The sequence below is a fragment of the Phyllostomus hastatus genome, unplaced genomic scaffold (genome assembly GCF_019186645.2).
Source record: "Phyllostomus hastatus isolate PE091 unplaced genomic scaffold, TTU_PhHast_1.1 phas_scaffold_78, whole genome shotgun sequence".
NCBI classification, from domain to species: Eukaryota; Metazoa; Chordata; class Mammalia; order Chiroptera; family Phyllostomidae; genus Phyllostomus; species Phyllostomus hastatus.
In genome coordinates, this window is record NW_025334041.1 from 98854959 (window position 1) to 98879173 (window position 24215).

The 24215-nt window shown below is 41.8% G+C and overlaps 1 protein-coding gene across 1 annotated transcript in view; it reads right to left on the reverse strand.

Moving 5' to 3' along the window:
• The window catches only part of LOC123811340 (echinoderm microtubule-associated protein-like 6), a 126890-nt gene that overhangs the window by 17799 nt on the left and 84876 nt on the right, over positions 1-24215 (reverse strand). The window contains exons 4-7 of the mRNA XM_045827296.1: positions 23132-23230; positions 20444-20512; positions 16054-16239; positions 14357-14492 (exon numbers count right to left, since the gene is read on the reverse strand). Coding sequence (XP_045683252.1) covers positions 14357-14492; positions 16054-16239; positions 20444-20512; positions 23132-23230 — 490 coding nt within the window. The remainder of the gene's footprint in view (positions 1-14356; positions 14493-16053; positions 16240-20443; positions 20513-23131; positions 23231-24215) is intronic.

Genomic DNA, 24215 nt, shown 5'->3' on the forward strand with positions numbered 1-24215 from the left:
GAAAAGAGAGCCAGGAAGAACTATTCTCATTATTTAAAACCACAGAAATACCCTTTTGTTCTGAAAAAGTTCATATTTCAGAGACTTTTGTCAGTACAAACTGAAGGCATTTCACTGATTTGTAAGGTGTCCCCATCCTGGACACGGTGGCCATCTCCGCTACTCTGCTATGAGAAATGTGGAGCCCTGGCCTGAGCTTGGTCCAGATTGCCAGCAGGGGGCAGTAGACAGCAACCACCCACTTAAATCCTCTGAGACCAAATTCTCACCAGCCCTTTGCCCGGGTTTTACATTTAGACCAGAAAGTGGGAAATAATAGCACCCTTCTAATCTTCTGTATGACAGCCCTGAAACCTGACAGGGGAGATCTGGTCTATGGGTACCACGAATATTAACACAGACCTAAAGGACACTGCTTAGTTTCCACTAGCTCATTGAATGGTTAAGTACACAGACTAGATTTATATCCCAGCCCAGACTAGTAGATTCCCTCCCAGCTGTGTGATATGGAAAGCTATTTAATCTTTCAAATCTTTGGTCTCCTCATCTGTAAAGTTGAGAGAATATTAGCACTCACATGTCACAGCATTGTTATAAGGATTCAATGCAATGTATTCAAAAACTTGAGCCTGTATTGGGCACTTAGGAAGTTAACCAATAACTATAAGTTGTTGTTACTTAAACTAGGTTACTGTGCTTTTTTATTGGAGTCTTTTCATTAGGCGCACAACTCAATGGGAACACTTGCTATACATGTGTTCAGATTCTGGCCCCGGGAAAGGCTGGCACCTGGAGCTATGAAGAAGTTGCTGCATGTGCCTTCCTTGTGTTACTACTTATTTGTTACCATTTGATATGCTAGCACTGTAGACTCTCAGAAGGAAAGGTTATGGTCCGTCACACATAGAGAGAACAAACTATTTGGGGAATAAAATAGTCTTTCCTCCCAATTACTTGGCCCAAGAAGGGAAGCCTGGCAGCAGGGAGAGAGTTGGTGCTCACTGGTGATTCGAGATCTGGTGCTGTTAGGCCTGACATACTCAAAGACCAGAGGCAGCTGCTCCACCCTTTTTACTGTGCCTCAGATCCTATGTGGAAAGTGTTTTAAAAATACAGATGTCCGGACCCCACCCAGCGAATCTTCTCAGTGGGTCTGGAGGAGTCGTGGTTCCCAGGGCTGAGGACCACTTGTTGAGAACCACTATCAAGCTGTTCCCCAGCTAGAATGCTCTCAGACTACAGTCAGATTGTTGGAAATTCGGCTTGCCAGGCTGCACCACCAGGTGCTTCTAATTCAGTGATTCTTCAGCCACACATTGGAAAACTCCACCCTGGTGCACTAGAAAGCCCAAAGCCTGATGGGCAGATGGCAAAGTGCAACTTCGAGAAGTTGATTATGAGTCAAACAAGCAAGCCCTGCAAATGGGCACGAACATCCTCACTGACATTACTCAGCCCTGTGCCCCGAGCTCTATGTGTGTGCCTGGAATGCTAATAACAACTCAGGGGGAGGCCCATGGATGGGGCCAGTAAACACCTGTTTTATAAATGAGAAAACTGCAGCATAGAAACTTACATTATTTGCCCATTGGCCCAGAGCGGAAACGGTATACTGAAAATCCATAAAGAAGAGACAGGAGGATGACAGATAACCTGCAGAAGATTCCTATGAGGAAGAACCTGTAATTCTAGAAAGTAAAGTGAAATCTGCCCTGAACACACTGGGAAGAAATAAATCATCAGGGGTAGACAGGAAACCATTAGAATTATTTCAGACCACAGAGTCTGCATCTGTCAAAACCTAATAAGAATGTGTCAGCAAACGTGGAAAACAGAACAATGGCCTGCAGCCTGGAAATGTTCAACGTGCATCCCAATCTTCACGAAGGAGATGCCAAGGAGTGTGGTACATAAAATGAATATTAGGCCATCACTCTAATTTCCCACACAAATAGCGTGATGCTCAGGTGATGCAACAAAACCAACATCTTATACGGAGCTAGAAATGCAGGATGTTCAAGCAGACTCTGCAAAGGAAGAGGCACTCGAGACCCAACTGTGAACATCTGTTGGATACTCGAGTTCTCCAGAGAATCTCAGAAGAGGATTAGTCTATGTTTTATAGACTATAAAGCCTTGGACTGCGTGGAGCACGAAAAGCTATGGGCTGCTCTGAAAGAAGTGGGTGCCCCTCAGCACTTGGGTGTCCTGATGCATAACCTGTGCTGTGGACAGGAAGCCACTGTCAGGACAGAATATGGACAGGATGGTTTCCTGCAGGCAATGGCATCGGACAAGGGTACATTTTATAGCCCTTTTATTTAATCTGTACACGGACATACTGTTCAAAAAACTTAGACAAAGGGGGAGTGAAAATTCATGAAAGAACTATCAATAGCTTGAGACATGCCAAGGACATCATCTTACTGAAAGAAACGATGATTTGAAATGACTTTTGATGAAACTGAAAGAAAAACGTGCCAAAGCAGGATTGAATCAGAAGATCAAGACAACAAAAAATCATAACTACAAACAAAATATACAGTTTTAACATAGACTATGAAGACACCGAAATTATTTAAGACTTTGCTTACCCTGGTTCAGCCATCAAATGGAGACTGCAGCCACTAAATCAAGGGAAGGCTGAGACAGAAGGGCAGCAATGGGAGAATTAGGGAAGATCAACCAGAGCCAAGATGTGTCATTAGAGGCCAAGGCTAAGATCACTCATACCCTCCCACTCCCAATTACTATGTACAGATGCAAAAGTTGGATAACGAAGACAGCTGATAGGGAAAAAAAAAGATACATACATCTGAAACAAAGTGTTGGAGGAGAGCCCTGTGGACACGCTGGACTGCCAGAAAGATGAACAAGTGGGCCCTACAGCAAATTAATCCTGAAGCATCTCAGGAGGCACAAATGACAAAACTGAAGCTGTTCTACTTCAGGCACATCATGAGAATACAGAGTTCTTTAGCAAAGACAATAATGTGGGGGAAAACAGAAAGCAGCAGACCAAGTACGAGATGGAGTGACTCCATGAAAGCAGCCACGGGCATGGGTCTCCAGCAGCCGAGCGGGGCTGTGGAGGGCAGGACGTGTGGACACCACTCATTCACGGGGTGGCCAGGAGCTGGGGCTGAACAATGGCACCAAACACACATAAACGAGGAAATCACAGCACAGGATGTTTAGCTCATTTGCCCCAAGTCCCAGAATGAGCGAGCGATAGAGAGAGAATGAGAATTCAAGCAGTGCAAGTCGGGAACAAACTCTCTTTCCCCGCTGAGCTATTTCCTTTCTCTGTGGATGTGCAGCCAGGACAAGGTACCGAAAAGTAAACAGGATGAGGTGATGGCTTTCTCCTGTAAACTCAACCTTGTTAAAGGTGTAATACTGAGGAGCCCCTTGGTAAAGAGCTAATAGTGAGAGGGATAGAGGTTTCACTCCAAGAGGGAGAGGGTGTGGGAAGAGCAGCAGGGACCTCTGAACCCCCTTCCCCCTGCCCCCTTCCTCATGAGAGGGGAGGCTGAAGCCACATAGGGGCTCTGAGGTGGGCCAGGGGCTCCTGGCCCTGCTTGTGCTTCCTGTCCCCTGGGAGTAATGTTAAAGACTTTGGGAACCTGAAGGAAACAAGACTTCCCAGAGATTCCTGAGCACAGACGACTGGGGGCCAGGACCGGCCTTATGATGTGTGGGGCCCAATATAAAATGAAAATGTGGGACCTCTTGCTTAAAAGTGATTAAGAATTTCAAGGTGGCAACAGCAAAGCACTAAACCAGATCCTCCTGGGAGCCAGCCCTGCCCAGAGCTGTCTAAGGATTATGTTGGATCCTGAGTGCAGATGCTTAGTTAACACAGAGGTCATTGCAGAGCCGACATCGAGCACTGGAGCTGCTGTAGGAGGGGCAGGGTTCTCCAGAGGCTGGGTGGGGGCTGGTCCTGAACAGGTCTGTCTGTGAGCTGCCTGCAGCACGAACTGCCCACCACCTGCTGATCCTGTTTACAGGGAGTCTCTGCCCAGGAATTCCTAGCAGAACTTGTAGTGAAAGGTACTCTCCACAAAATCTGGGCTATTTCAGAGTCCAGAGGATCCCAAATCCTGTAGTCACAGGAACGCTGAAGGGTCCACATAGCCCAACAGAACGCCAGAAGGTAGAAACACACATTGACCTGTGGCGTCCCACCCCAGGGAGGGAACGCCCAGGCTGCTTTTTATATGGGGTCAGCTTGGGAAGGGGAATTACTACCAGAATGTACCAGACAGTCAGCCTCTGCTCTCCTCACAGCACGTTCCACACCTCTACGTACGAACAAACACCACCACGCCCACCCCCTCCAGGCACTCCTTGCCATCTCCAGCACCCATGCACACTCCTCTGATGCACCTCCGCTTCTGTGGAACAACGGTGAGGTGGGGGGCATGGCCCAAAGGACAATGGTGAACAGACGGGGAGACAGGTGAGAGAAGCAATGGCAGTAGAGGCAAGTCATGAAGGGACCAGAGGAACAATCGGATGTGCTCGCTGTCTCTGTTGGAAACAAGGCTATTTTCAGGTTTGAGAGTGGCGCCTCCAACTATTGTACATCACAGTGTCTCAAGCACAGAAAGAGGTGGCGATCTGACCATAACACTCACCTTCCCAGAACCTTCCACAAACTCTTATTGCTGGTTCTTGGGGGTCAAGCTTGAACACAGCAGTTTGACACAAAGGAGGAGGGGACACTAGGCCATCCTAAAAACTGACTCTGTCTTAGGAAAGTAGGAACCATCGCAGGGTTTTGAGAAAAGGAGTAATGTGATCTGGCTCATGTACATCTCGAACGATCCCTGTGGCTGCCATTCTGAGCATCATGGTCAAAGCAGGGACACAAGCTATAGAGCAGCTGCAGTAACCTATGGGAAAGGGGGTGGTTTGGACCAGTGGGTGGAACACAAAGATGGTGAGAAGTCTAAGAAGGGGCATCTTGTATTCTGCTGAACACTGAGGGAATGCTGCTTGACCTACTGCAAGACGTCTCCAAATATGGATTTATAGTCTTTACGTACAGCAACAATTCAACAAATATGTGTTGGAAATTAAAATAAACACACAAAAGACTCCAATAAAATGCCTGAAGCATCCTTGTTAGAAGAGCCTATTCAGTTCATAGGTACGTGTCTGACACAAGTAGATGCTTGAATGTATATTGAATAAATGAATGAATAATATATCTTATACTGTGTGAATAATTACTGTATTCCTTTAGACATAATCATTTACAGACATTAATTCAAAGTATTTTATCACCACAGATGTAACTTACTTTAGTTGACTTGCTTTAAGAATTATTTTGGCTTCTCTTGCCACCACTGTAAGTCATTTAAGCTTCATTATTTTACCCAAATCATAAATTTGATTTTAAAATGCCCAGACTCAGAATGCACTGTAAATACCGTGTGACATTTGAGTTGGGTCCCTACTCCCACATTAGCTTGACATCAATGACCCTGAGCCTCATACTACTGTACTGATCTATAAGGTGAGAGAGTTCTGCACACTAATATCCAACGTCTCTCCCAGTTTGAAAATTCCAGAATTTGACAGTCTCTAAAAAATGTACTGAAGGTCCACCATCCCATGTATTTGAAATTCTTTGGGATCAGGTGCATTTTGAAGTTAAAAAAAATTGGATTTTGGGTTCATGTAACACACCCAATGGAGCCTGGGGCAACGTGGAAACTGCCAGATTCATTTTACATTTCTTCTGGAAGTCTCCAGGAGGAGCAATGGAAGCCTTTACAGGTAGCACACGAAGCACAGGCATACCTCAGAAATATTGCGGATTCAGTTCCAAAGCACCGCAATAAAGCAAGTGTTACATAAAGTGAGTCATGATCTTTTTGCTGGTGGAGGGTCTTGCCTTTAATTTGTAAAAAAAAAAAAGGTGCAACATCTGTGAAGCTCAATAAAGTGAAGGGCAATAAAACAAGGTATGCCTCTACCTGGGATCTTATACATAGATTTGGATTCCCAAATTCTAGTAAGGAGCAGTTTCTGAATTTTAATTAATATAAGGAAGAACAATGGACAGGGCTGACTTAAAATCTTTCACTAAAGAAGTTACAGGCCTGGGATTCTGGTCAAGAGGGCATTGTAAGTAAACATGGCTCACCTACTCATAAAACCACATCAAAATTACAACTAAACCATAGAACAACTGATATTCAGAACCATCAGAAATCAAGCTGAATGAAGTCCTATAACTATGCAATTAAGGAAACCACATCAAGACTGGTAGGAGGGGCGGAGATGTGGAACAGGCTGGTCCCACAGCCATGTGTGGTAAATAAAAATCAAGAGGGCTAGCTAAGGAGCAACATATACCAGCCTTCCACACCAGGCCCCCCAACCCAGGTTTCCAGTGCCTGGAAAATAAGTCTCTATAACTTCCAGCTGTAAAAACAAGTGGGAATTTAGGCTGGGGAAGGCAGAAACTTCTGGAGTCCCAGACAGTTCCTCCTAAAGGGCCCATGCACAGATGTCACGGGACTCACTCTTTCTGAGCTCCAGCAGCATGGGGGCAGCAGACTGAAAGGCAACAGAGTCATACGGGGAGGAACTGCATTGCCCAGCATCCGGGGAGGAGCTGGGGAGCAACTTTCTCCCAGACAGAAGTACTGGAAGAAGACATTATTCCTTTTCTGAGTCCTTCTCCCACAGAGCCACAGAGCCACAGAGCCACAGAGCCACAGAGCCAGCAGGCAGCCGCTGTATCTGAGTCTCCATCAACCTGAGTTACACTGTTGGCCCCAGCCTGACGATTCCCTGAGTCCATGCCCCACCCAACTGTCAGGCCCACCCAAGCTGTTTCCAGTAAATTTTACATACAAATGACTTGTTTTGGCCTATGTTTCAAATTTTCCTAAATTCTCTCAAACAAGCAGCATCTGGCTTCAGTGAGCCCCATACCTTTTGCTAACTTGCCACAGGACCAGCACTATCAGCAGCGGGTGGTGGTTCACAGCTTGGCCTCACCTGGGCACATCCAAGCCCAGCACAAATAGCAGCCATCTGCAGATCACTTTGTAGCTTAGGCTGTGTGACCCCAGAAAGAACACAGGTGGTGGCTGACCTTGCATGTGCTAACAGCAGTCAAGACTCAACTACAACAGGAGGGTGTACACACCCCACGTAGTTGGTGCACCTTGAGTACCCAGCTTGGGTAATAGGAGAGGCTGTGCCACTGGACCCTACAGGACACTGACTACATTAGGCCACTCTACCATGTCTGGGAGACATAGCAGCTCAACCTAATATAGAAACAAACACAGGGAGGCTAACAAAGTGAGGAGACAAAGAAACATGGCCCAAATTAAAGAACAGATCAAAACTCCAGAAAAAGAAAACAGAATGGAGACAAGCAAGCTACTAGATGCAGAGTTCAAAAGGTCATAAGGATGCTCAATGAACTTAGTGAGGACCTCAACAGCATAAAAAAGATCCAGTCAGAAATGAAGGATACATTAAATGAAATAAATAACAATTTACAGGGAAACAACAGTGAAGTAGATGAAGCTGAGAATCAAATTAGTGATCTGTAATATAAGGAAGCAAAAAGCAACCAAACAGAATAGCAAGAAGAAAAAAGAATCCAAAAAAATGAGGAATCTCTGGAACAACTTCAAGTATACCAACAGTCACATCATGGGGGTGCTGGAAGGAGAAAACAGCTAGCAAGAAATGGGAAACCTACAGGGTCCAGCAGAAGAAAGGCCTGCTTGAGTGTGGTTGGTAAGGTAATAATATGGGTGTAATAATTTATAGTTGTAATTTGAATATTTCACCTAAAATGCCACATGGTGTGCTTGAGTATGATATTGCTATGTTACAGAATTGTATGCATATGATTTTGTAATAACAAAGGGACATTATTTGTGCTGGACCCTGTATTTGGGAAAATAATGAAATAGGGAAAAAAAATGTCCCTAACTTGGTGAAAGAAATAGACATACAAATCCAGGAAGTGTAGAGAGTCCCAAGCAACAAGAACCCAAAGAGGCCCACGACAAGACACATTATAATTAAAATGCAAAGGTTAAAGACAGAGAATCTTAAAAACAGCAAGAGAAAAGCAGTTAGTTACCTACAAGGGAGTTCCCATAGGACTGACAACTGATTTTTCAAAAGAAACTTTGCAAGCAAGAGGGGACTGGCAAGAAATATTCAAAATGATGAAAAGCAAGGACATACAACCAAGATTACTCTTCCCAGAAAAGCTATCATTTAGAATCAAAGGACAGATGAAGAGCTTCCCAGATGGGAACAAGCTAAGAAGTTCATCATCACCAAACCAGTATTATATGAAATGTTAATAGTAGTTCTTTAAGAAGATCAAAAATATGAGCAATAAAATGGCACTAAACACATATTTATCAACAATTGAATCTAAAAAAAGCGAAATAAACAAATAAGCAGAACAGAAACAGAATCATAGATACAGAGAACATTTTGATGGCTGCCAGATAAGATGGAGGTCAGGTGGATTGATTGAAAAAAAGTAAAGGGATTAAGAAGTAAAAATTGGTAGTTACAGAACGGTCATGGGGATGTAAAGTACAGCATAGGAAATAGAGTAGCCAAAGAATATATACACATGACCCATGGACATGAACAAAGGTGTGGGGATTGCTTGAGGGAGTCGGGGGAAAGAGGGTAAGGAGGAAAAAATGGGACAACTGTTATAGCATTAACAATAAAATATAATTTTTAAAAAATTTAAGGAGTAAGAACATCAGTATAGTGTCACAGGAATTGGGATGTGGCCATGATTAATACTCCTGCGAAATTTGTATAGAAAGCTATTTGACTGAGTAAAACAAGAAATCACTGTATTTCCATGGAAATGAATTCATGAGTCATTGCTACACAATGAAAATATGGAAGGCAGCTCATTTATGTCAAGAAATTCTTACAAGAATAAAACCATTCAAGCATGTAGCTTCATGTCCAAATCAAGAGCAAGGAAGTTCTAGCATTGATTTGCTTGAATCCACTCCTTTCAAATGCACTTTGTTTCCAATTTTGAGGCAGAGAGCCTGAGTAAGGTGGAGGAGAAAGCCAAGGCTTCTTTCGAGGTGGGATGGGGCAGGATGAAGTTCACCCGAACTTCTGTCTACCTGGCCTTCTTCCTCTTGTTCCATCCCTGTCCTCCCCTCTTTCTCTCCCTTCCCTTCACTCTTCTTTGCCCCATATGCTGCAAATAAATCTCAGAGAACCAAGGCTACGGTATTGGCTGGCTGAAGGGGAAGCTGGACCAGAAAACTATTTACATTTAAATTGCTTTTAATTTACCCAAGAGACTTCTGGCCAAGATGGAGGTGTAGGTAGACACACTGTGCCTCTTTGCACAACCAAAAGAAGGACAACAACAAATTTAAAAACAAAAAAATAACCAGAACTGACAGAAAATTGAACTGTATGGAAGTCCGACAACCAAGGAGTTAAAGAAGAAACATTCACCCAGACCCATAGGAGGGATGAAGACAGGCAGCTGGGTGGAGAAGACTCTTGTCAAGGCGGAGGCTGGAGGACTGGATGAGGCAGTGGTTGGTGGAGTGGGTGGTTCCACATTTGTGTGCAGATAAACTGGGAGGAACAACTGGGCAGCAAGATAGATCACACAGCCCACAGTTCCAGTGCAGGGAAATAAAGCCTCAAAGCCTCTGACTGAAAACACCTGTGGGGGTTAAGGCGGCAGTGGGAGAAACTCCCAGCCTCACAGAAGAGTTCAGTAGAGAGACCCACAGGGTCCTAGAATGTACACAAACCCACCCACATGGGAATCAGCACCAGAAGGGCCCAATTTGCTTGTGGGTAGCAGGGGAAATGACTGAAAACCAGCATAGAGCAGAGCAAGCACCATTGTTCCCTCTCAGACCCCTCCCCAACATACAGCGTCACAACCCAGCAACTGGGTTGCCCCGCCCTAGTGAACACCTAAGGCTCCGCCCCTTACATGTAACAGGCCTGCTGAGTCAAAAAAAAAAATGGCGAAATGAAAGAACAGTTCAAAGCTCCAGAAAAAAGACAACTAAGCGACAGAGATAGCCAACCCATCAGATGCACACTTCAAAACACTGGTTATCAGGATGCTCCAGGAACTCACTGGGTGCTTCAACAGCATAAAAAAGTCCCAGGCAGCAATAAAGGTTGCATTATGTGAAGTAAAGAAAAATCTACAAGAAATCAACAGTGTCAGGAAGGAAACCAGGACTCAAATCAACGGTTTGGAGCAGAAGGAAGAAAGAAACATTCAACCAGAACAGAATGAAGGAACAAGAATTCAAAAAAATGAGGAGAGGCTTAGGAACCCCCAGGACATCTTTAAACATTCCAATATCCATATCATAAGGGTGCCAGAAGGAGAAGAGGTAGACCAAGAATTTGAAAACTTATTTAAACAAATAGTGAAGGAGAACTTTCCCAATCTAGCCAAGGAAATAGACTTCCAGGAAGTCCAGGAAGCTCAGGGAATCCCAAAGAAGTTGGACCCAAGGAGAAACACACCAAGGCACATCATAATTACATTAGCCAAGGTTAAAAATAAGGAGAGAATCTTAGAAGCAGCAAGAGAAAAGGAGAGAGTTACCTATAAAGGAGTTCCCATTAGGCTATCAGCTGATTTCTCAAAAGAAATCTTGCAGGCAAGAAGGGGCTGGAAAGAAGTATTCCAAGTTAAGAAAGGCAAGGACCTACATCCAAGATGACTCTATTCAGTAAAGCTATCATTTAGAATGGAAGGGCAGATAAAGTGCTTCCCAGATAAGTTCAAGTTAAAGGAGTTCATTGCCAACTGGCCCTTATTATATGAAATGTTAAAGGGACCTATCTAAGAAAAAGAAGGTCAAAAATATGAACAGTAAAATGACAACAAACTCACAACTATTAACAACCAAACCTAAAAAAAAAAGCCAACAAAAAAACAAAAATAAACTAAGCAACCAACTAGAACAGGAACAAAACCACAGAAATGGAGATCACATGGAGGGTTATCAGTGGGGCAGTGGGAGGGGGAGAGGGGGGAAAGGTTCAGAGAATAAGTAGCATAGATGGTAGGTAGAAAATAGACAGGGGAAGGGTAAGAATAGTTGGGAAATGTAGAAGCCAAAGAACTTATATGTATGACCCATGGACATGAACTAAAGCTGGGGATGCGGGCAAGAGGGGTATGCAGGGCGGAGGGGAATAATGGGGGGGGGGGGAATGGGACAACTGTAATAGCATAATGAATAAAATATATTTTTAAAAATTACTTTTAATTCTCCCCTCAAATCCTACTCTTTTAACCCCTTTATTTGTGCTGGGTCTCCTTTCTCACTCAGACCTCAGTCCTACCTTCTCATGCCCCAGAGGGCGGCCCGACACAGGGTGGCCCCAGCAGCGGGCCTCAGAGGTCACCTCACAGAAGCTGATATGACTGCGCAAAGTGGCTTTGAACTCAGGCTCCTCCCCTGCTGCACTGGGACACTGGGGGCAGGGGAAAGCATCTCTGAGGGTGATGCAGGATCACAGCAGGTTCCCTCTGCATGGTCCTGTCCCCACAAGCTCAGGAACTTTGGCCCAGTTTGGGGTTGTTACCAACATTTCAACCAAAAGCCTTTAGTTCCTTTGACATTAGACATTTATCCCAATTTTCCACTGAGGGTTGGAATAAACTTCAGCATTTCTCTGAGAGTTTGACAGTACCTAATGGACTTCTGTCAGTGCTGCCAAAAGTGTGACAGGCAAAGGCACTGCTCAGGGGGTGCACATGGACAAAATTTATTATTTCAATAGTTAGAACTTACTTTAATCAGTAAATATATATGTGTGTGTATGTATACAAATACATACAATAGGATATTAAAGCCATAATTTTAAAGATATTGCTTATGAGGTATAAAAACAGAGAAAGACCTATTAACATCAATTTAAGTAACATATTAAGTAAATAAGAGTATTGGTAATGAGTAGCAATTGCAAAAATGACGGAGCTGGCAAGAAACAGGCTGCCATTTGAGGAGCAGTGCCCCTGCTTACGTGTCCCTTGAGCTCAAACTGCAGCATGATCTGGTTCATTAAAACCAGGGGTTCAATGTGAACCCCTGGTCATGAGAATGCTCATCCTGAACCAGTTCCTGAACTCTCCTTTAAGAGCCCCAGGTCAGGGAGAAAAGTATAGCAGGGTAAATGTGGCTTTTTCCCTGATTCCCACATGTTAAAATCTATACATTAATTACGTGATATGATTTTTGCATGAGCTGGATAAAGTCACTGCCAAAAAGGAGTCATCATTTCTGGGTGCTACTCCCCAACATCTAGCCAGGTACGGTCCATCATCCCATCTACTGAGTTATCTAAGTTTTGTTTCCAGTTTACCTTCAAGTTTCATAGTTCAAGGTCAAACATTTTGACAGCTTTTTCTAACAATTTTTACATTTCTTTGGGTTCGTGATTGCTTCTATCTGCTTGAGTATTTTTCTGGATAAAGGTGCACTGGCTCACACTCTGCAGCAGACAACTTAAGGGCCTTCACTGTCTCCTGGTCAATGCGCTGAAGTGGACACTAAATTTGGTAACTTTCCACATTATCCCCTGTGCCTGGTATTCAGACACATATCCACGCTAGGATCCTAAGCTTCCATAAGAAAATAACAACCCAATGTCTAGATTAGTAGACTATAAATATACTTTTAAAAAAACTTAAAAAATACAAAGTATTCAAGGCAGCTGGATTCTGGGTATACAGGAAGTACAATAGCCTGCTCACTTTTCTGTTGCTCACTTTTTAAGAAACATTTGGTTGCCTGGCTGGTGTGGCTCAGTGGACTGAGTACTAGCCTGCGAACTAAAAGGCTGCTGGTTGGATTCCCAGTCAGGGCACAAGCCTGTGTTGTGGGTCAGGTCCCCAGTGGGGGGCATGCAAGAGGCAACCACACATTGATGTTTCTCTCCCTCTCTTTATCCCTTTTTTCCTCTCTCTCTAAAAATAAATAAATAAAATCTTTTTAAAAAAAGATTATTTGCATCTATTAAAAAAAGAAAGAAAGATTAGGTTGAAGACAACATTATTTAAGGAGGATGGCCCAAAGGACAGGTAGTCTGTGCATTCTTCTCTTAGTTCTCTGGACTCTCCCCAGGCCAGCGGAGAGCAGGCCACACAGGGTGGCCTGTGGAAGAACTGCTGTGGCCACACAGCCCGCAGCCCACATGGAGGGGCTTCAGGAAAAACCACCCAATGAATAACAGCTCACGTCAGGCCGTTTAAGGACTCTGGGTCTCATGTCACAAAATCTTGTCTAGGAAGATTCTCAGGAAATTTCTCTATCCTTTCAGCTATGGGAGTAATTTCCCTTCACCTGAGCAGTGGGTAAGTTTTTACCTGTGGACGCCATGACTCATGTACTGAGCACCCCTCCCTCAGCGCTGGCTGCTGGAGCCACGGCCAGATCTGAGGCCCACCTGCCGCAAATGAACAGCGCTTCCCACACATGCTTAGTGTATTAACATCACATGTGACTTCAGCTTATCTTTCCTATTTACATTCTCCTCTTTACTCTCAGCCCCAACTTCCTTATCTGTAAAAGTGAGATAATAAGCCTATCATGAGAATTTAAAAACATATAAACTGTTGTGTATTTTTTGGTACACATATACCCAATATATTCTAGTAATAGCCCACATTTATTGAATGCTGATTGTGCACGATGACGTAGCACTTTGAGAGTATATTTAATCCTCATACAATTCCATGAAGTTGGTGCTAGTATTACCCCTATTTTACAGAGGAGGAAAAGGAAGCCCAGAGGATGTAAAGAAATCTGACCGAGATCTCAAATCTTCCACAGGTAAAATTTGGAACTGAATGCAGGCCTCCTGACTCTGAGCCAATGCTCTTAACCGTCTACTAATATGGCAGCTATTACTTAAAAGCTATTTAAAAAAAATAATTTGTCTTGTTTTTCCAATCACTTATTTATTTATTTGCTTATTTATTTTCAGAGGCTGGGTGTGGTCACATTTAGGGTCCAGAGCATTCCCATTTTTATAAGTGAAAGTACCACTTCCCAGGATAACACTCGGTAGTTTTACCACTGTGTCTGCCTTCGAGCAGGACCACTGCTCGTACATACAGATACCTTCGTGCAGTTTAGAAAAAAGGGGCACCCATTTATTTTTAACTTACTTTTGATCTTGTATTAGATATAGTTATGTAAACTGTCTTAAGTCCTCTGTGGAATTGATGGTTATAGGAAAATAAATATAAATATAGAACGTCATCTGGCATTTAACACTTACAGTTATGGGTAAGCATTAATACACATATTACCTTTATATCCTTGTTCTGTCTCCCTGAGATCAATTTTGGTTATTGGTTTGAAATCAGTATCCCACAGTCGTATACACCCATCACGTCCGCCGGTGGCAAAGCCTTCTTCACAAGCATACATGCTGAAGATCCCAGCCTGTCAATTAAGGCAGATAACACTCAGTGCTGCCACCATTCTGGACAGCGATGGAGAGTGAGTCTTGATGATTGAAAATCAAAACAAATCCCTGTTCTCTGCTGAAATCCTGACAATAAAACAAGCAGCCATTTAGAGTGCCCTTTATTTTAGCTGGATTAAAAATTAATGATAATCACCGCCATAGCCAATTGATTCAAGACATCCTTTGCCATTACTAAACTGATGGCAGGTTGTTAAAAAATCATTCAGAATTCCTTGGTTAAATCAGACAAGTGATCGTTATGAAGAAAAGATGTGACAACTGATCACTATAAAGAAAAGTAAAACACTGGAGGGGTTTCATGTAAATTGCTGCCCAAATAATCAAGTAAAGATGTTCTGGCCAGGAGCATAAGCACTTCCACATCTCCATGAACTCCAGAAGGCACCACCTGAGCCTGACCGAAAGCATCAGTTTTAGTGGTGGTAGCTGATGCATCCTTGAAGACGCTTTTTCACATCTGAAATAGTTTCCTAATTTAAAGGAAACTTTAATTCAGAAAAACATCCTAATTTAAAGATGTTTTTCTGCAGAAAAATATTTTATTTGGTCTGTTTAAAAGTGCTACAAGTGAACAGTGTTGACCTAAGATCCAGAGTAAAGAGAAATTAGGTTACTAAGGCAGCTGCTTTTATGAATGAGGACAAACACTTCTTGTTTTAAAAGCTGTTTCATAATTATCAAAGCCAAGAAAATTGGTCTTGAACATACAAGACAATGAAAGGTCTACAATTTCATAGTTCTTTTGCTAAGAGTTCCTTAAACTTTTCTCCCTATTATAAGTAATAGGGGATCAATTTGGAGGCAATAAGCAAAAGGGATATCAAGCCTCCTGTAACATTTTACCACACTTCTATTCACTGCAATAGGCTTTACGTTTCATGTCACCTCCATTCACCTGTAGATAGAGCAATGGAACCTTTTTCATATGTGTCAAAATTGAGCAGAGAGTCAGAAGTAAAGTTTGCCCTGTTCTCACAGAGCAGACCATCAAAAGAGAGTTTGTCCATGGTTTCTGTTTGAATTTTAACAGCTTGTGATGTGGACCTAGAGGGGAGGAAAATGTATCTTACTAATGGATGTAGTACAGTTATCCCCACCCTTGCTATTCAATGGGTGAGCCACAGGCCAGCAGCAGTGAGATCACTCCAGACACACTGAGTCAGAATCTGCACATGAACACGATCTCCAGGAGACTTGCAGGCACATTCCAGTATGAGAAGTGCTGGTCAGTGAGAGGGAACTAACAATGAAATAGTTCCAGTCTTCTGCTGAGCTACTGTTGATGAATAGCAACACTAATCGGCCAATTAGTAATTGAGGTAAAGGCTAATTAAATTACAGTGTTTTTGAAATATTTCTTCTGGGTGAACAAAAAAATTTGGGAAATCTTTCAGGCATGTTTAGAGAGTGTTCAGCAGAGTTGGATGATCCTCAAGTGATGGGGAAAAGATAGAGAGACTTGTGGCCTTAACTTATTAAGTAAATCTTACCAAATTTCCACTTGGGAATACTCACACTATGTGCTCCTTGAATGGTGCGGACTAAGTTGAGCCCTTTCCAGACATAGATGTCCCCATTTAAAGCACCGGAGTAGGTGATGTCTTCTTTGGCACACGCAAGGCAAAGGATGGTCTGAAGATCCCCTGTTTTGCCAAATACCCCTCTTTTTGCAGTCAGGGCATTTCCACATAGTGTCCAAAACTAGGAAGTAAGTGATAAAATAAACAGATCCAAAAATAGAGTCTTCCGATGCATGTCATTATTAGTGTTTATTTGCTTATGTTTCAATACATGTTACATAATTTGCTATGGCTGAACTAGGTACACGTAATTTAACTTGTTTTGCTGTGACAGCAGAGAACCGCAGAACATTTTAGCCAACTAGCAGATTACAATATTTCAAAATCTTCAAAGTTCCAAAATTTCAAAACTTTACTGTTTAATGGTAATTTAATATAAAATGTCAATGTTCCCAGAGTTGGAGTACAGTGGATGAATCATCACGCTTTTGTTTGATGAACTTCTTGTCAAATTACAGAACTAGTATAGGTTCACTGTAGAGAAGTTTAGAAACACAGAAAAGATAAATAGGAAAATTAAAACTATCTACAACCTCCTGTTAACATTTTAGGCATTTTTTGATGAATGTAAATATATTTGGAAATAATTTGTTTCTAACTAAAAATACCATAAATCTTCACTGTAAAAATGTTACATAGAAATATGTATTTAAATATAAGCTTAGCTCCATATAGACAAATAATTGATGAGACTTTTCAGTTTTGGTGGTATAATTTCTCAGGTGGAAAATCATAAGCATAAAGCTTGAACTACTTTCTAGAAGGCAGCAGGGAGACTCCCATTGTTACATAAAAATTAAATATTTTGCTTTGCCATACTTTTTTTTTTTCAAATAATGAAATGGTCCAACTTTAGTGCCATGTACATAGTCCCTCACAGTTTATAATGGCTCTTTACATATGTCTAGTTACTTAATCTTCGAAATACCCTTGAAAAGCAGCTAAGGCAGATATTATTACCCCTGTTGGGTGGGGAGAAAAGAGAGCCTTTGCACCTCACAGAGGGTAAAGAAGGGTTCAAGGGGGTTATACATGACACAATATTGACATCTTGATCTTTGCCTCAGGAACTTTAAATCTAATGAAGATACACATAAAACAACAAGAGAGCATTTTAAGGTAGCCTATTCAGACCGACTACAAGTGGCAGGAGAATTCAAAGACAGAAAACACGTTGAATTAATTGGGATGAGTGAGAGCAGGATTGGGAGCCATGGTGAGGAAGAAATTGCACTGGGGTTCAGGAGAGCAGGATTAGGCAAATCTAGGTGACAGGAAGTGTGAGGAAAATCAGTGGCAACACTAATACTCTGTGCCTGCAAGAGAGGGAAAATGGCAGTCCTCTAGATTCAGGGTTGGGGGCGGGGGCAGCAAGGGAGGTGGTGTGGTCCTGGGGGAAGCAGCTCTGGGATGGCTGCGCCACCAGGAGGGCCGGGGCTCAGGCAGCTGTGGAGAAGGTGGCCCTTAGGGAGCAGGACAGACAGAGGTGCACCCTTGTGAGACAATACAAGATTCTTGTCTCATTCAAGAAGATTCTTGTCTCATTCAAGAGTCACCACTCTGGTGACTCAATCTTTGTGTACTGTTTTTATGAAAAGGCATGCAAGTCTACATAGAAAGAATAAAAAGATCTGGGAAAAGACAGGTAAAAGCTTTGGCAAGATGTTTAATACTTAAGGATTAACTTTGAACCTGAACAAACTGTTAGACCTAACTACATGCCAAAGAACTTGATGTTCGTGGTGACCCTTGAGGCAGGCATTTCTTTCTCACTGTGTCTCCCCAAGCATGAAGGTAAAAAAGAGAGAAATTATTTTGTAATTATTATCCCTTTAATTTGGGGTGTGCACTTCTGACCTCAGTTACTGAATTATTTCTAGATAGACAACCGAAGAAAGCAGAGACCATTATCCTCAGACATAAAGGGTTTCTGATAAAACCACCCAGTCAGATGGTATTAATGTCAACATGAAATATTCTAAATAATCAAGTGATTCTCTAAAAAGGCAGATATACATGTAATGCCAGGATAGGTATGAGGTTTTCTCCGAAAAATGGCAAGTCTTTGACCTATGATCACTTCTTGAGAAGCACTTTCTGTTTGGAAAACAGTGACAGTTGAGGGTAACAACACATCACTAAACCCGCATCGAATGGAGAGTCATTGTCTGTCTTCTCCAATCCCCATTCACAGATTGTAACGCAAGTTTTGCAAGAACTGTCAGTCACCTGGAGTCCATCTGGCCCGGGGAATCGCCAAGGTCCCTTCGGTCTCTGACTAGAGACTGGAGAAGGATCAGTACCCACAACCCTGGTGCACTCATTTGCTGTAAAACCAACCAAGCAAGTGAAGCTCAACTGCTACTGTTTTTCAAGCGCTCATTTCAGATCACTGATTTATTCACCTGTTTGCAACACCAGAAAGGATTTCACCCTAGCTATAAAAATTTCACATGGAAATATTTTCTTGGGGTGCATCAAAGATTTTGTGTTCACCACGTGACTGGAATCCTTCACAGGATGTTAGGCACCTGTGGGGAGAAAGGGTGGGGATCCTAGAATTGAGTGAAGAAAATATAGATAGTGAAAATAATTTGTTGAAGTTTGTTGAAATTTGATGTGGAGTTCTTTCTAAACAAATTAATAAAGAATGGCTGAGCTGTGAGGAGGGCTTTATAAGGGGACTAACTGGTAAAGGGAAAAACACAATAAAGATTAAATTTTTAAAAAAAGAATGGCTAAGCAGGCATTTACAGATTCTTCAATTTGAGGTAAAAATCCTTATATTTGCCTAGGAAAAAAAATGCCTAAGTCTGCTAAAACACAATTAACAAATTTATCAGGATAAGTAGATCTTAGTGTTTTCAAATGAAGTTCCAAGGTTTTCTCTTCCTCTGCTCTTAGATTTAACTGTCTGAAAGTTAGCATTAACCAAGGATAGAAAGAAACAGGAAGAAGCTAAGAGTTCTGTTAATTAAGCAGCTAATCCATTATTTTTAAAAATCTAGTTTTGGGGAAAAGGGAGTTAGGCCAAGTTAGATCATTAAAGAAATAATTTCTAAGTGGGAAGAGCTATACAGGGAGTCAGAGACCGCATTTAAATCCTCTCTGCACCACCATTTCTGTGGTCCTAGGAAATGGGAAAAGCAGTTAACATTATTGGCCCCCTACTGGTTCCATCTACTGGTCAGTGTAACTCTTAATAAATTCAGGACGTAGTTTTTCCTAGAGGAAGATTAAGTAGCTCCCCCAAAGTCAGGTGGAGGGAGATAAAACGAATGTTCAATACAACTTCCTAGGCCCTGGCTTCCTCACTGTAGAATGTGTGGGTTGGACGATGGGTCTCTGGGTCCCAGACTCCCAGACAGCCAACCGGCCTCATGGAAGTCGGGCTCAGCATGAGCTCATGTATTTCTTTACTTGTGGCTCGAAGTACAACTCAGTGCTCTTGCCATGTTTTAGACAGATCAGAAACTCATGCTGGCAGACACATATCTTTGATTAATAAAAGTTATTAAGCTGATTAATATTTAATAACTACAGTGTATTTTGTGGCCAAAGTCTTTCCAAATATCGGTTCTCATAGAAAGTTTTACAAAAAGGTCCTTTGGTGATGATAACACTGATAATCTTTGAACATGTCATGGGCCAAGGTCCTTTCTGTTCCCCAGTCCCACGATTCATTCCATGGGTGACTAATGACTCCTATCAACTCCTGACTGAAGTGCCAGCCCTCCCCTGGGTTCTGCTGCCTTCCAAGCTCTCCCTACCAAACTCGCCCGCCCACCAAGGCTCAGCTCAAAGCGCACCCTTTCCGGAAACACCCACCATTCCCTGACCACTTGGGATCATCCCTATAGAATTTCAGTTTCGCCTCTCTTACAGAATGTTCTGTTTTCATGTTTTTAGTTGCTCCACTTGAAGCAGACTGAAAAGAGGGTCAGCTTTTAATCCTTCACACAGTACAAACTCAGCTGTTTATCAAATTTAATGAGTGTTCTAGACTTTCGTGTGGGCTGTGTGAAACATAAGGAAGGATCCTCCAACTGCTCCTGAAGCAACAAGTACCCATATTTCAGCAAACATATTCTCAGGTTAGAATCAGATCTTTGCACAAAGGCTACAGAATGTTTAGGAAGCCGCAAGGTGTTGGCAGGATGCCTGATGTTAGCTTCCTTCAAGATCGGAGAAGCAGGTACGAGGGTTCTAAATTTAAGAAAAACAATATAAAATCGAGCAGTTTCTCAACACCAAATTACGTATATAAACACCTAAAATACTTTTCATTCAAGGTACCAAAAATTTGAAAAAGATAACTACTTTACCTTTATATGTTTTACTCCACAGCTAACCACTCTGTTTGGCTGATACGGATCCCAGGAAATATCAAAAATCTGTTTAAAAAATATTAAAAGTTGCTATGTTGGTCACTTACATGTTTTTGCCTTCTTTCAGATACCAGTCCGACTGCCCGTGCTCCGCCCTGACTCTAGAACAGTGTTGCCTGCACAGGCTGCAAGGTGGAGGGTTAGACTCTGAGGATGAGTCAGGAATTGCTAACACGTGTTTTACTGTCTCATCTCCACTTACCTTAGGCCTGGATAGAGAGGTAATAATTAAGCACAATCACTGAGAACAAACTGATGTCATATTTTTAACTTTGTCCATGCAAGGTAAATAAATTGTGATGATGTAGGATAATTTTTTGGTTGAATTTTCAATAGCTCTCCACAAGGCTAATTAAACACTTTTGAGAGAGTTTTTTTAAATGAAAAGTAAAAAGAATTATAAAATGCTTCATTTTGAGTAGGAAAATGTGGCCAACAGTTTCTGGTATCACAGAAGTTAATATTCCTGAACATAAGGCAGAGTCATTTACCTGGCACTAAGCCCACCAAGGCCGGCATTTTGATCTGATCCATAATGCTATCATATTTTCAGTTTTCCAAGGAACTGCAAACATACCTGCTAACATTACTTATCATTCTTTAAGAAAAGCTACCAGGCAGACTGCAGGTAGTCCTATTTCTATTGGGGGATAGGGGAGAGAAGACTATGATCCTTCAGGGTCAAATCACCTGTGGCAGTTGTTTAACATGCACGTTTCCCTGGCAGAAAGAACCTGAGTTAGTGGGTCTGAAATTGAGTCCAGGCGCCTGCATTTGTAAACAGACCGTGGGAGATTCTGATGCAGGTGGCCCACAGACCACATTCTCTGAAGCTCTAACAGAAAAAAGAATCAACTGCCAGGGCCAGCATCTAGACCACAGGGCCCTGAGGCCACTAACTTCTCATCACATAGGAAGGAGTAATACGAGCCAATCATCAGAGAAAGAAGGAAGACCTATAACCTTTGGTCAGGTAGAAAGGAACAATTATGGACCACAGAAAGAGAACTAACGAAAGAGCACCTGGTCCAAGTACCCATCTTAGCTTTGCAAGCTCAGGCAATATTTAGCATCTCTAACCTTAACCTTGCCTTCCTTAAAATGAGGAACACCAACTCAGTTTTGTTATGAGGTTAATTAAGATAAGGTAAATATGATCATTTTGCAGGTTGTAAAGCACTCATTATACAAATGAGTACTGGGGATTAAGTATTTTAGTCACTAAAATAACTGTGAACATAATCATTTGCCCATAAGCATTCAGTAATCATTCATATTAGCATCAATAGTAAAGAACAAAACTAGGTGTGATAGAAATTACAGGTTCTGGGAGAACAATGTTATAAAAGAACATTATTTCATTAAAATATTCTAGGCTATTAAAATTAGCATTCGCACTAGCATAGCACTGCACTTCCTACAAGCTACCCCTAACTGGAAAGTGTACAATACAGTAACAAAACAACAGGAAATTCATCTATTGATCCAGTCCAATCGGTTTACTTTACAAGATATGATGGGCTCACAGCATAAACAGAAGCAGTACCATCCAAAATATAAGAATTGCAAATATTTTCAGCTTGTTCAGTAAGAGCTAACTTGTTACCAATTACATACCAATAAGTTAATACCAATACCTGGGGGTAGAACCCAAGACTCACGATGCTGTAAAATCCCCTTAGAGTATATTTATGTGTTGTTAGGGCTGGGAACCACTGTGCCAGGCCGCTTCCAACACGGAAGTTCCACTGCTGGTCACTCCTGGGCTTTCTGAGAACTTAATCCCCAAGCACAATTTGCCCCAATGTGTAGGAACAACTATGGGATCCCCTTGATATCACAATTATCTATGGAAGGCTACACTGTTCATATAAAAAGGTTTTTTGAGACTTCAGACAAAATTTAGTATTTAATTAATATTTCATTAAGACCTCCTTCTGCATGGGCACATATTCAGCAAAAATACAAAACAACTAGGAATCAACGTAAGACAATCATACATAGTCATTATTTTTTAATTAGAAAATCAAGGCAGTCAAGTAGTCAAGTTATTTACATTACACAAGATGTTAGAGAAATCAATTTCTCACCAGTTGATGCATATGCTGGCTTTGCATCCCACCGTGCCAGCCATGGCAACATGGAACTAGCACTCACTTCTCACACTCACTTCTGTGTGAGTGACAAGCGGCCACAACCTACACGCAAGGTGCCCAGTGCAGCAAAGAACCACAGAGTTGTCTTTATGCTCATTTGAGATGCAAAGGTACATGCTTGTAAACATATTTTGTGAATATAAATTTATAACAACTACTTCCATTTCTAAATGAATACATACATCTAAACTTTGCATATAATTTCAAATATAGTTCTATTTTGATTTTATGAGGAAGCCATGAAAAGCAGTAACAACTTAAAGCATTCAGTCTCCAAAAGAGATGCCAACATAGCTATTAATCCTAAATTAATTTTTTAAAAACACTAAGTTTTTAAGCTAAACATGTAGACAAAACATACACGTGGAAAACTGACTTTAAAAAAGTATTACGAACTTCGAGAAACTCTATCACAGTCCCCTCCCCAGTTATACAATCTGTAGGGCTTGATCTAGCAAGGTTTTCTTACCCGGTCGGAGTGGCCGGTGGCTGAGGCCAGAAGCTTTCCCTTCCTCCAGTCCCAAATGCAGACTGTGTTTTTGGCATCTAATCCCACAGAGGCTAAACGCTGAGAATAAGAACAGTAACTTAATACCTAAAAATGATGGCAAGATTTCCCATTATCCATGCTCCCTTTCAACAAATGGTAACTGATTACCTATTATGGGCCAAGCTTTGTGCTTATGATGAAAAAAATAATTTCTCAAGATCCATCTTAAATCCAAAAAAGCTATCACAGATGACTTCCATGCATATATACTGAAATTTCAAAAGCCTATCAGTTACAACTCAATTATCCTTCTTAAACACAGAAACATATGTGCAAAAATCTCATGAATCTCTGATTAGACATTGGAAACCATAGAAACAGAACTTGAAGGCAGGGTTTAAATTTATTTTTTAAATTTAAGATCTTAATGTGAGATTTAAGACAGTTTAGGATTTTATAGTGTGGGAGCCTCAACGAACTGCTAGAATTAAAGGGTCTGACCAACAAATAAAGGAGAAATCCCATACATTAATATTATTTTCATTCTCCTTAATTTCCATAATTTCACAAACATCCCAAATGACTCAAGAAGAATACATAATTTTAGTAAAAGGAAACTGGCACTTCATCTTCCAGTCCACATTCTTTGGGTTCATATCAGAATTTGTCCTCAAGAGAAAGGAAAATTTAACTTACCTTTCACTAAAGTAAAGCCCACATTATTGAGACACAGCCAAAAGGAATCTATTTTATTCATTTGTAGTGACAGACCCCACAGCTACCTGAGGAGCATTTATATTCCCTTTGTTGCTTGAGAGGGGATGGGCCACTTGTCATTTTCTAAATATCACTTGGTCCCAGTGAACTCTGTCTAGGGAATGAGGCAGACCTGAAGAAACAGGCTCAGCAAGCCAGGACGTCCGTCATGGTAAGCACATAGGAGGTTATTTTCCTCAACTGACTGAAGCACCCTGACTCCACCCGACCCCGACACTGCAAAAGGAAGACTAAAGGTTAAAGCTGACTTCCCTCAGTCACTTTATATTTTTGTTGTCATGCTTTA